Below are 14,315 nucleotides of genomic sequence, written 5' to 3'. Positions count from 1 at the left end.
AGCTCCTCCCTTACCTCCTTCTTTTGCTTAGTGGCTAGGTCCCACCAACGCTTCCACTCTTGTCCATCTCTTTTGGCCTTAGCTAACTCATCATGGAGTGAACCTAATCCACTATCAGCCTGATCTAGGCACTCCAAGACTCTTTCCTTGACATCTTGCTCAATTCTGTTCTTCTTACAACTCTACTCCAAAAGTTCCTTCCTTTGGTTACTCTTCCTCTTGAGAATCATATTTTCCCCAGTTTCTTTGTGGAGTTCAGATTGCAAATCCTCTTTCTCCTTTCCAAGTTTAACTACCATGGCTCGAAGTTCTTCCACCTCTTCAAGAGAAACAGGGTCTGGTTCTGGTGAAGTAGACTTTAGAGGAATCTCTATAGAAAAAGGGAGCTTCACAACTTTGATCCTCTCCGAGACCCATTACTGATAAGGAACCCTTGTTGCATCATTCTTCTTTACTGATTCTATTCCTTTGGTATGCACCTTTTCCCAAGATCGGATGATCTTACGGAGGAGAAAAGGATCATTGATTCCCATATCATTCAAAACCATCTCTTCTAACTCTTTATCATCGAGCTTCCCACACATAGGGTATCCAAACTATCGTAGAGCTAACATGGGGTTGTAGCTGATGCAACCTTTAGATCCTATTAGCGGTACATTTGGGAAACTACCAACACTGATAATGATTTCTTCAACATTCAGCTTATGTCGGTACCAAATGATATCCTTACTAGACAAAGACACCAGAGTTCTTGCCCACTCCCCATTGGACATTTCACTGATGTGAGCATTAGGCCTGAACACATATGAGATAAGCCAATTATAGATCAATGGAAGGCAACATATCAACATTCCATTCTTCTTTTGATGTCGAGTATGCAAAGTATGAAAAGTGTCAGCTAGTAGTGGAGGAACCAAACTTTGTTTATCCTTCCAAACGACCCAAAAGATACTTATGGCAGCTGAATCTATAAAACCTTCATGGGTTGGGAACAATACTAACCCATATATGAGAAGAGCTAGTATATTTGCCAATGCATCCCAATGATGTATCACAAACAACCTTTCTGCTTCTTCTTCTAGGTAAGCCCTCCAAAAACCAAAGAGATTCTCCCTTTTCTTCCAATTAGCCAATGCATCATATATGGGGATGTGGAGTGCAATGGCTAGCATCTCTACCTCAGGTACCTGACCAATTCTATTATACGGTGTCTTTCCTTTCATAGAAAATCCCAAGAGCCGGTCGAATTCCTCCAAGGTTGGAGTCAATTGAAATTCTTGGAATAAGAAACTTCGAAGCGGAGGATCATAGAACTGAGCCAAAGCGGTGATGGCTGGTGTTTGAACATCTACTAAGAGGAGATCCAAAATCTGGCCAAACTTTCCTTGCATGCGGGAAGTTCATTCAAAAGTCTTGATATGTTGGTAATATCTGGCATTTTGGCTTTGAATGGTAATGTTTTCCTTCTTTCTGAACCCATTACAAACTTTTTGTGCTAGCAGTTGCGTATTCAAAAATTCCTTGAAAATAAAATTTTGTATGAGTGTCATGATGTTATGCAAATGATCATGAATGCATGGTATTTGGTTTTGGGATATCACAAGGTAACTCAAAACACCCTATTTGGTAGGCTTCTTAATAGATAGTTTTAAGTCGGTTACCCATAAACCCACTCACAGGATAGTTTCTACATTTTTGATAAGGTTCCCAGAGTCATGGACCATAAACGTATCAACATCATGCAACAGGCTAGCCGCTTTATGACAAGAGTGATGAAAGGTCTCTTATGAGTTGGGTTTTCATGTTGGGTGCAACAAGGAGAGGCCCTTGGAGTCCAACATTACACAACCACCAAAGTAGAAACTGGTTTTAAGAGGGGCTCCTAGAGTCACGGACCCTTCATGAATCAACGTCATGCGACAGGCTAGCTGTCTTATAACGAGATCTACAAACATGTCTACTCTAGAGGAGTCTTCATGCTAGACACGCAAGGAGTGGCCCTTGGGGACTAACACTACACAAATTCTAATTCTAAACTTATGTGTTCCCTCTTCTTTTTCCAAAGCTCGGGTGTAGAGCTTTATTCATGATATCAAAAATCCCAAAGCCCACATATGAACATATATACAGATATGCAAATGCGATAAAGTAAGGATAAAGAAATCACATAACAAAGGAAGAAAAATAAACGAACAAAGATAACACACATACGAAAACTTAACTGAAGTAGGGTTGACTCACGTAGGGATGTTCCTGTCCCCAACAGAGTCGCCATCTGTCGTACCTCGAAAAATGAGAACACGACTTAAGAGAAGCGCAATCGCACACTCACACGATGGAGTGAACAAAGTCGCCACCGAACTTTATTTATTCCCAAATAGGGAAAGGGGAAATATCGATAAAACCTCTAAAAGAAAGGATAAGATATGGTCATCGCAACCAATATCAGGGTTCGAGAGTCGATTACGCAAGGGGAAGGTATTAGCACCCCTCACGTCCGTTGTACCCAACGGGAACCATTAGGTTAATTATGCGCGTTAGTGTTAGCTTAGAAATGTTAGGCTTCTCGAGTTATTAGATGGGAAAGAAAGAATAGAAGAGAGAAGAATGTTTTTGGATTTTTACAATGAAGGGGACCAAACCTAAGTTTTTTATCAATGGGCCTGACAAGATTTCGCAATCCTGCTCCTACGTATCTCAATAGAGAACTCAAGGCTTACGTAGTTCTAGGTAGAAAAATGTTTGTTTGTTGGTCGATTTTAGCGAAAGGTATATTGTATTAATCGACGAAAAAACATTGTTTTACCCAAAACAGATGGGGAGCGGACGTATACCACACATCGAATGGATTTACAAATCAACATTCGGAAAAATGTCACTTATCTCAACTCAACAATTATGGACGAAACATTGCTTTACATCATCTTAAGACAAGATGTTTTTTCGTTTTTGAAAAGGTTTTGAAGATTAATCGCACGACGGCGAGGAAAGAGTTTGATGTGTTGGATGTATTTTATAGATGAATGACGAACATTTGATGAGAACGAGACATAAGCCTCGGGATCAATCATTCGGGGTTCCACCGGAATGCTAGATTCCAATGGTCCTTTTTCATTCGAATTAATTGAGAATATTGTTTGATGGACAACAAACGCTTGATAAGAATCAATTGTTCAAAGAGTTGCGCCAGAATGCTTGATCCCAACGGCCCTTGTTTTATCCAAGTTAATTAAAGTGTTTTAGGGACGAAAGAAAAGAATGAACGGTTAACCCAAAACGCGAGGCTCGGAACCGATCACTTGAGGGTTTCCACCAGAATGCTAGATTCTAACGGTCATCTGCTTTCGTGTTTATTTTAAGAAGAGTTTTAATCTTGTGTTTAACTTTAAGAAAAACCACTCGATGATTTAAAAATAGTTGAAATTGGAAATGAAAATGGTTTTTTCGAAAATATTTTGAGTTGGTGAGATTTTGAAGACTAACTTGATGTTGATCAAGTGTTTGTTCTTGTTTGAAAGGTTGATTTTATTTATTTTTAGTCTATTATTTAATTAATTCATTTAATCTAACTAAGGGAAATAAAATAAAAGCAAACAAGTAAATAAAAATTAGAATCAACGGGATGAGAGTACGTTTGTCATTTGGGAAGAACAAATAAAATAATAGTGAAACAAATAATAATATAGTACTACTCAATCAAGTAGAAATAAATAAATAAAATAAAATGGTTATTAACTACAAAACAAAAGAAAGGATAAAAAAATTGAATAATTTTCTTTATTGTTTCTTTTTTAATTTTAATTTTCTATTTACTCATGATTCTATTCTTCCATACAATAATAAAAATAAGAGAATGCAAGAAATTAACAATAAATAAAACAAAGATAAGACAAACAAATGAAATATAAAGAAAATGGGCTAAAAAGCCCAAAAGAGAGAGGTGCAAATAGGATTGGATAAGGAGTGCAAGAAGAAAGGACCGAAGTAAAACATTAAAAGCATTACTAAATATATATCCCCTTTTTAAAAATAAAAAATAAAATTAAAAATTAAAAAAAAGAAGGAAAGAGAAAGAAAGAAAAAGAAAATACCATTAGCCTCTAGGGGAGTACCGACCCCATGTAATCAGGTTTTAAAGAAAAATAAACATAAAAATTAAAAGAGAAAAAAAAGACAATAAAATAAAATAATAATAATCATAAACAATAAAAATGATGTTTTGAAAAAGTCTAAGATTTAAAACACCCTTTTCTTAATTCACTCTTTCTCTCTCACGGTTATACATTCATTTTTTTTACCAAAATTTAAAAGCTAATAGTAAATGAGTTAAATGAGATATTGACTTTTCAAAATTAACCAAACAACTAATAATAACAGGACATGTGGCGAGGAATATAAAATAAAATAAACAAAACAAAATCAGAAAAACACAAATTAAAAACATGTTTCACTCTCTCTTTCTCAATGTTTCTCATCTCTCTACTTCTACACTCTCATATAAAAACGAACAAATCTCATAAGTGGTCTCAATCTCACTCTCTATTTTAAATTCCTTTACTTTCTCAAATGAAAACACAACATACATAAAACAAATAAAATCACAAGGAAAGCTTTGAAATAAATATATAAAAAGTGATGATTATCGACGATACTCGTAGATCTGACGGTGGCGGATCCGACGAGAGGGAGCAGTTGCACTAGTGGGATGACTGTGAGCAATGGATCTGATGATTATCTATCTTCTTCTTTTTACTTCTATTTTTTCATTTTTATTTTATTATTGTTATGTTGATATTTGTGAGTTGTAGAGGTAGTAAGATGAAAGTTTATTTTATGTGAAGAAAAAGATGAAAAGTGATGTTGGTTTGTTATGGTATAGTGATTTTGTAATAGCGTATTGTGAAGGTTTTTTTATTTATGTTATGTGGTTGAATCAATACGATGACCGCCCTCAGATCCCCCTTCATACTTTCTGTTACTTCTTATTTATATTGAAGAGAATAAATTAGGATTGTTTGAATATAAAAATATTTTTTATTTTGATTCAACTTAATTTCTGATAAAATTCCTGCTTGATTGCTCAAATGATGATACTCTGCTCTATCCTTTTTACAATTGACCTTTTAAAATAAGTTTTACTTAAGAAAAATGCTAACTGTTGTATTCTGTTATCAATGTTGCAACAAGACAAAATAAATGTCCAAGGAGAGCAGAAGGAGGTGGCAGGACAAGGATAAGCTATCTAGTGATATTTTTGGGGTTCTGTAGAATTTGAACGTATATATGTAACTAGTATATATGTAACTAGTATATATGTAACTAATGTATTTGAAGCTCGCAGGTTTTGTTTGTAAATATATTATAACATATTGGACAACAATTCTAGTTACTGTAACAATGTAAACATATTGGACATACATTGTAAACATATTGTAATTTTACTTATATGTAACTTTTGCCTTGATAATTCTAGTTATTGTAACAATGTAAATATATATTTACTGATTTTTTTAAACTAATTTTGTTGGTTTTATAACGTAGACAAGAAAAAGAATAAAATAAAAATATATTTTTGTTTTGAAATTTAAAGTAGAATGATAAGAATAGAAAAATCTAAACATAAATGTGACAATAAATTTTTTATTTGAATGTAAATAAAAGGAACAAAATATATTTGTCATTTATTTTTATAAAATTTTATATTAATTTAAAATGATAAATAAAGCTAATTATTATTGATACTACTTTCAAACAAAACACAAAAAATAAAAATAAAAATAAATACCTTTGTTAAGGTTTAATAACAAAAAATTAACAAGAGAAAATCAAATAATACTTAATGTATTTTTGAAATGAAATACAACTCTACTTAATTAAATTAAACCTTTAATGACAAAGTTTCTAAACCTTCAAAAACTCATATAATGCAACAAGTGCCAATGTGGTGCATTGATAGAAAAATTGTAAAAACAAATGTATGAATGATATGTGATAGGTGCATGCATGAGCAAAACACAAAAACATAAATAACTATAAGTAATCATGATCCAAAATCAAGCTTTTAGGTAAACAAAAAGGATATCCACAAGAGTCATGTTATCTCAACAATTCTAAGAATGGGTTGAATTTAGAAAAAGTATGCACAAACCAATGCTACTTACCCCTGATCATTAAACTTATGCATGGAAAGATCTCCATGACCAAATGTAATGGTCATAGGGAGTTATGCAAAAATGGGACACCAATAAATCATGAATACAAACAAATGGTTCACAAATGAGTGAATGCAGATGAGTTAGGAGGGACAAAATTTAGGGTATGACACACATCATAATTCTTCTCCCTATAGACCCAAGATTAATGTGGCTGTTGAAGTTGTGAATAAGAACATTAAGAAGATTATCCAGAAGATGGTTGTCACATATAAGGATTGGCATGAGATGCTCCCATTCGCTTTGCATGGGTATCGTACATCCATTCGCACTTCAACATGGGCAACCCCTTTCTCTCTTGTATATGGTATGGAAGCAGTGCTCCCCGTAGAGGTTGAGATTCCTTCATTGCGTGTGCTCATGGAAGCCAAGTTGACTGAAGTTGAATGGTGTCAGACTAGGTTTGACCAGCTGAATTTAATTGAAGAGAAGAGATTGACTGCCATGTGTCATGGTCAGTTATATCAGCAGAGAATGAAGAAAGCTTTTGATAAGAAGGCCAAACCTCATGTGTTCAGAGAAGGTGACCTTGTGCTCAAGAAGATTTTAACGTTCAAACCAGATTCTAGAGGAAAATGGACTCCCAATTATGAAGGTCCATATGTTGTCAAGAGAGCCTTTTCAGGCGGTGCATTGATTCTTACAACTATGGATGGTGAAGAGTTCACTCGTCCTGTGAACGCAGATGCAGTCAAGAAATACTTCGCCTAAAAAAGAAAAGAACAGCTCGCTAAGTTGAAAACCCGAAAGGGCGGCTTAGGCAAAAATGAGCGTCTCGGTGGATTGAAAACCCGAAAGGGCGATCCAGGCAAAAATTAGAGACATTAAAAATAGAAAAGAATTTTCCCGATAAGTTGAGTACCCCACCTTGGGGCAACTTATGCAAAAGTTAGAGATTATGGCAAGTAACTGCATTCTGCTGATCTTCAGTTTTTTTTTAAGACTTGTTTGAGCACAAGGGTTGACATTAGTTCATCTCCAGCAGCGGTCAAGAGCACAGCGGATATCAAGAGTTGGTAGAGGGATTAAGGATCATTTGTATTCAATGTAACCCTTTTCCATGTAAATTACCATTTTTCAACTTTGTAAAATCTATGGAGTCTTGTCATTTACAGACTACCATTCTATTAAATAAAGTTGAGTTTTTATCCAATTGTTTCTACTCTTATTTACTTCAGCCAATAGTTTTAAATTTTATTATGATTATTTTGAAATTAAATTTTTAAATCAAAATCAAATTTTCTTTAACATATAAAAGCAAGAACTTTTCTAAAGCAAGTAAAAAGAATATCAACAGCATTTCAATGGAAAGCAAGTCCTTAAATGCGAAACACTTGAGGTTCCCCAAGCAGTTAACTCTTCGGGTATCCCTAGACATCAGTATTGTTTCAGTTCCTTGGCGGAGTGTTTGATCCTCGACAGAGTTTATTTCTTTATCCCTAGTTGAGTTGGTTGATTCAGATACCCTGCGGCGTGTCCTTGTCCCCAACAGAGTTTCGGCCTTCCCCACTGGAGTTCGTATTTCCTCAGCAATTGGATCGTCATCAGAAGATGTTTGATCTTCCCCAGTAAATCTCTTTGGTGTCCCCACTAATCGTCGTATCTTTGCTCCCAATCAGAGTTTCCTCCTGGTTTCTAAGCAACATTTTGTTGATTGTTTCTCTGTAGGATTGTCTCCCATTTTTATGGTGTTGACCTAAAATTCCCCACAAATTGGATGTTTTATCCTCAACAGATCTCCTCCGTCTTTCCCCAGCCAGGGTTGAGCCTTTGGGATGTTGATTTCTCTATTCTCTAGCAGTTTGTCTCCATATTTTATGGATTGACCGAGGGTTGTACCATTGGTTCAATTTCTTTGCGACACCTCTGTATCCTTTGCGATCGTTTTGTCAACATAATTATCATATATACATATACATATACATTCGTATAATTTCATAATTTGCATATCCTGCATCTTCATATTTGATTTGTTTGAGATTCTCATTCTCTGTTATGGCGGTACCTTATCCCCATACCAAATTTGGTGTCTGTCCTCTTTCAATTGTAGAGTGTCAGCCCCTTAAGCAAAAAGACTTTAACCTTTCTCCTTGTCCCCACTGAGTTTGTTTCCTCATGGATGATTATTACTTCAGTTTCCTCCCCGGTTGTTTATCTGGATGGAACCGCTCCCCTTGAGTTATGTCATTATTGGGTTGAGTCTTGATTGACTGTTTTCTTTCTAGATCCTACCTAGATAGAAACTTTGAGTCCCCTAAGAGTCTATTGCCCAGTAACTGGTAATATTCTTCTTAGTTTGCAATTTGTTACTTCTTGCCCAATACCCGACAAAAGTGCCCTTTTTCTCCTCAACAGAATCCCTAGTGGATTTATTCCCCGGAAAGTATATCCTTGATATGTTCATCTTAACCGGTGACGGATATCTTTTCTTTCCCCCCGCAGGAGTTTATCCTTGATATGTTCACTTTAGCTAGTGATGGATATTCTCACTTTTGGTATTCTATCCAGTAAAAAGGTAGTTGTAATTCCTATTCTTTTGTTCCTCAGAGAGTTAACCCTTGATATGTTCATCTTAATCGATGACGGGTTTTCTTCTCCTTGTGGTCTTCTACCCAGTAACCGGTAGTTGTAAATCCTACTTTTTCCCCTGTGTAGAGTCAATCCTTCATATGTTCTCTTTAATCAGTGACGGATTTTCTCTTCTTTGGTATTCTATCCAGTAACTGATAGATGTAATCCCTATTGTTGTTCCCCTTTTCAGAGTCAATCCTTGATATGTTCACTTTAACTGGTGACAAATTTTCTCTTTGATTGGTCTTCTACCCAGTAACCGGTAGTTGTAAATCCTATTTTGTCCCCTCGCAGGGCTAATCCTTGATATGTTCATCCTAACCGATGACGGGTTTTCTCTCCGACGGTTTTCTATCCAGTTTTCGAGAGATGTAATTCCCTTTTTTTTGTTCAGTTGGTATATCCTTGATATGTTCATCCTAACCGATGACGGGTATCCTCCTTGACATTCCCAGGAAAGTCTATCCTTGATATGTTCATCCTAATCGATGACAGATTTTCTTCCCTGTTGAGTTTATCCTTGATATGTTCATCCTAACCGATGACGGATACTCTCACCCTTGATCTTCTGCCCAGTAACTGATAGTTGTAAATCCTATTTTTCTATAGTTTTTTCCCAGCAAGGTTATTCTTACCCAGTAACCGGTAGTGAATATTCCCCCATGATTTTCCTCAGCGATTCATCCTTGATATGTTCATCCTAACCGGTGACGGATGTTCTCTCTGTCAGATTCTTATTATCTCCTTACCCAGTGACAGGTAGTAGATAATAGATTTCTGCTCCTCCTGTGTTGAAATTTTATTTTCTCCCCAGTTGAGTTGAGTGTGCATTTCCTTAGTGAAATCGCTTTTCTCCAGCGTGAGTCGAATACCTCAGTTTTATCCTAACTTATTCGTATCCCTTGTAGATGTTTTGTTTCCCCGACTGAGTCTTTCCATTTTATAGATTTCCTCGAGTCCCCCAGTAGTTTTAAGTCGTAGCCTGGCCTATGCATAAGTACCTCTTATCCCCTCAGAGTCTCTGTCTCCCCAGTGAGTTTTCCTCACGGAATACATTGTGCTCCTGCGGACTCTCCGATTTCTTTTTCCTTTGTGGCAATACTTCCCCACAGAGCGTTAACTTTTGCGTTCATATCATATGCATCATGAGGTCTCTTAGGGACCAATTTTTTTTCTATATGTTGTTATTTAAGCCCATTCTACTGAGTCGAGCCGAAGATTTTAACCTTCACCTCCTCAGTTAGAATGTCCTTAAATAGGGGAAACTGTAAGACCCCAATTTTGACCCTAAGATCCCTCATGCAATTTCATCATAAGCATTAGCATTGGGATCATACCTTGGCATCCTCCTTACCCCTTTCTATTGGATTTGTTTTGGGATAGATCACCAGGCACTTTGTGATTATATCTTACTTGTATTTTATCATTTCACTAACCAAAATACCAAAAATATGCCTTTGTATTTGTCTAACTCTTTTGTAGGTAGGGCATGATCTCATTGATTCATCAAGATCACATCTAGGGTTTGAGACCCTCATGAACAAAGTGTACAACCATGAATTGATTCAAGAATGGTTATGAACATCATATATGAGTCCCAATTATCTCTACATGTTATATTGATCAAGTTTGCTTCAAGAGTTTGAGGGTGATTTGCCTTGGAAACCCTAGTTTGACTGAGTATCTTGAGTAACTCCTCCAACAAGCTATCTCACCAATTGATCAAATTTCTCAAGGGACACTTCAAATTTCATCATCTTATGCATTTATGATCTACAATGAGCCTAGAAAGTCAAGAGAATTGGATATTAGCAAGTTGGTTGATGGTGGTTGGCTAGATGAATTCATCTGATCAAAACTGGGTCTCCCTAGACCTTATCTCCTACAATTTTCACCATATGAAAATGATTCCAAGAGAAACCTTACTCTAAATGACATTATAAACAACTTTCATGTTGAGACCTAGAGCTAGTTTTTCTTGGAAAATCATTTTCTATGTTGAAACATTATAGGTCATTTTGTCTAAACCCTAATTTGAAAGTCAACTTCCCAAGGCCATAACTTGCTCAATTTTTATGAGATGAAGGATTTCCAAGTTGAACAATCAAATGCTTTGTGTCTACTTCAACTTTGATGTTTGGAGTGGGAGCTAATTCAACTCTTTTGAGCATGTGATATGAGGCTACATTATAGGTCACTTTTGACCTATGCCATTGATCAAGTGATTTTTCCAAACTTCAAGAATACATAACTCTATCATTTCAAATCCAAATTGAAATTCTGGTATCAGATATAAGATGTCGAAGGTACTGTTACGACACTGATATCTGCTAACACACAATGGATAAGATAAAAACAGAATGATAAAACGAATAACACAAGCAATTGTTAACCCAGTTCGGTGCAACTCACCTACGTCTGGGGGCTACCAAGCCAGGAAGGAAATTCACTAAAATAGAATTAGTTCAAAGACTATCCGTACACTTCAACAAGTTACAGTCTTTCTCACCTAATCTCTAACCATGCAACTTCTACCTAAGCACTCTTAGATATGAGAACCCACTTACTTCCCTTACAATCACACACCCGTGATTTTAAACAATAATCCCTTGTGAAAAGAAAATAATTTTCAATTACAAACTCTTGATTTTACTTCACAGTTTCAATCAAGAAGACGCACTCTTGATCTTGCTTCAAAGCTTTGATCAAGAAGACACACACTTGATCTTGCTTCACAGCTTTGATCAAGCAGACACACACTTTTGCTTAATAGCTTTAGAGTGACAAAATACAACCACAAATCAGTCCAATTCAATCATCAATGGATGACTTGAATGACCTACAAGTCTTACGACTAAACAGACACAAACCCTAGCTCTCTCTCTATATTTCGCTCAGTCTTGGTTGTGTATTCAAACAGGTTTTCTAAGTCCCTTTTTATAGAAGCTTTCAGCTGGGCTTGGACATCTTGAAAACCCTAAATCTATTTTTCAATCAAATCTTTTTATAACAGCTGTATAGAACTCCTTGGAAAATAAGTAAATCTGGTTGTAATCCATGATTGAACGCGCCAGCTAGCCATATCTTCAATCATACAAAGATTGCCATTAATTGTGCAATCATAAAACACCAGACATTCATACTGAATGTTCTGTGTACAGGATGTCATGACATCGGGTCTGACATCCTGGAAAAATCCTGCATAATCCAATAATTCCTTTTATAACTTTTAGCAGGTACAACCATATCAGATGCCATGACATTGTGTATGTCATCTGAAACAATCTTGCATGAACATGTCTTCCATTTAAGCTCCAGCAGGTACAACCAATATCAGAAGCCTTGTCATTGTATGTGGCACTCTGAAACAATCCTGCTTGCACATGTTCTTGAATTCCAGCAGGTACATAGGATATCTCATGTTAAGACATCACACATGACATCTTGTGAACACTCTTTGTTTTACCAAAATTGCTGTCAACACTTAGAATCAACAAACTCCCCCTTTGACAAATTTTGGCTAAAACATATATCTGTCCTTTTTGTTCACAAGGCAAATTATCAGCAGTTAAACAACATAACAGAAGTTTAATCAGCAGTAGAAGCAAAACAATTACTAGATATGGCTACTAGTAATACACACATGCACAAGGGTACTTCTCCTCCCCCTAAATTTGTGCAACAACAGAATTACTAGTTATGGATGCAACTAGTAAGACACACAAATGCACAATGCACCAGGGTACTTCTTCTCCCCCTAAATCTGTGCATTCATCAAATAACAGCTACTGTAACTCCAGCACCTGTACCAGCCAGAATGTCATCCTGACATCTGCTTCAACATCAACACCTGTGCACCGTATCAGACATCCTGTTTGACATCTGTAAATAGAACAACATTATGTTGTAGCACCTATGCACTTCTTTTAATAATAGCTGTCCTCCAGTCCAGCCACATCCAACTTCCACATCAGCACTTCTCCCCCTTTTTAGTCAAAATTGACCAAAGGTTACCTTATAACTTCAATCTTTCAAACATCAGCATCCGAATAACTTCCTTGCCACAACACAGTTTTCCCAGGCACAAATATCCTCTGGGATAACCACACACTCCTTTGCTTGCTATAGGTTCTCATGAACACAGATCCCCAACTTCCCCCTTAAACATTCAAATTGATTGGCATCCAAAGCTTTAGTGAAAATGTCAGCTAATTGCTTTTCAGTAGTAACATGCTCCAGAGTTATGATCTTCTCTTCTACAAGTTATCTGATGAAGTGATGCCTGATATCAATGTGCTTTGTCTTGCTGTGCTGAATAGGATTCTTGGAAATATTTATAGCACTCAGGTTATCACAGTATAATGTCATGACTTCTTGTGTGACATTGTATTCAGACAATATTTGTTTCATCCAGACCAGTTGGGAACAACTACTTCCAGCTGCTATGTATTCAGCTTCAGCAGTGGATAGAGATACACAGTTCTGTTTCTTGCTGAACCATGAAATCAGATTGTTCCCTAAGAAGAAACATCCTCCTGATGTGCTCTTCCTATCATCAGCACTCCCAGCCCAGTCTGCATCACAGTATCCAGTCAACATAGATCCAGATCCATGAGTATATAACATCCCAGAGTCACTGGTGCCATTGACATATTTCAGTATTCTCTTCACTTGGTTTATGTGACTGACTTTTGGTTCCGCTTGATATCTAGCACACACACCAACAGCAAATGCAATGTCAGGTATGCTTTCTTTGAGATATAGCAGACTTCCTATCATGCTTCTGTATAGACTTTGATCTACACTGACACCATTTTCATCTTTGGAGATTTTTACATGTGTAGGAGCAGGTGTTCTTTTATGGCTTGCATTCTCCATGCCAAACTTCTTTACAATGTTCTTGGCATACTTGCTTTGAGATAAAAAGATAGAGTCTTCCATCTGTTTGACTTGTAGCCCAAGAAAGTAGGTCAGTTCTCCAACAAGGCTCATCTCAAACTCAGATTGCATTTGTCTAACAAAATGTTCAACCATCTGTTATGACATTCCACCAAATACAATGTCATCTACATATATTTGTGCCACCATGAGCTTCCCTCCTTCATTCTTCACAAACAGAGTTTTGTCAATACCTCCTTTCCTGTATCCATTGTCAGTGAGGAACATTGTGAGTCTCTCATACCAAGCCCTGGGAGCTTGTTTTAACCCATAGAGGGCTTTCTTCAATCTGTACACATGTTGTGGAATATTTGGATCTGTGAAGCCTTTAGGCTGTTCAACATATACTTCTTCATTTAGGTAGCCATTTAGAAAGGCACTTTTTACATCCATCTGAAACAGTTTGAATTTCAGAATACATGCCACTCTAAGCAATAATCTAATGGACTCAAGGCGAGCTACAGGAGCAAAAGTTTCATCAAAGTCAACTCCTTCAACTTGAGTATATCCTTGAGCTACTAATCTAGCTTTGTTTTTAGTAACAACCCCTTGTTCATCCGATTTATTCTTATATACCCACTTTGTACTTATGAC

The 14,315-nt window shown here is 36.5% G+C and overlaps 1 protein-coding gene across 1 annotated transcript; it reads right to left on the bottom strand.

The window, feature by feature from the left end:
- Positions 1–596: 596 nt before the first annotated feature.
- LOC127096107 (uncharacterized) lies at positions 597–1,391 on the bottom strand. Its single transcript, XM_051034723.1, has one exon. It carries the CDS (start codon positions 1,389–1,391, stop codon positions 597–599), a length of 795 nt encoding a protein of 264 aa, XP_050890680.1.
- Positions 1,392–14,315: the final 12,924 nt, after the last annotated feature.

This window comes from Lathyrus oleraceus, chromosome 6 (genome assembly GCF_024323335.1).
Source record: "Lathyrus oleraceus cultivar Zhongwan6 chromosome 6, CAAS_Psat_ZW6_1.0, whole genome shotgun sequence".
Lineage (NCBI taxonomy): Eukaryota > Viridiplantae > Streptophyta > Magnoliopsida > Fabales > Fabaceae > Lathyrus > Lathyrus oleraceus.
This window is presented reverse-complemented; position numbering and strand designations above follow the sequence as displayed.

Excerpts from the sequence above, each read along its gene's own strand:
- LOC127096107 (XM_051034723.1), bottom strand. The coding sequence starts at position 1,391 with ATGCAAGGAAAGTTTGGCCAGATTTTGGATCTCCTCTTAGTAGATGTT.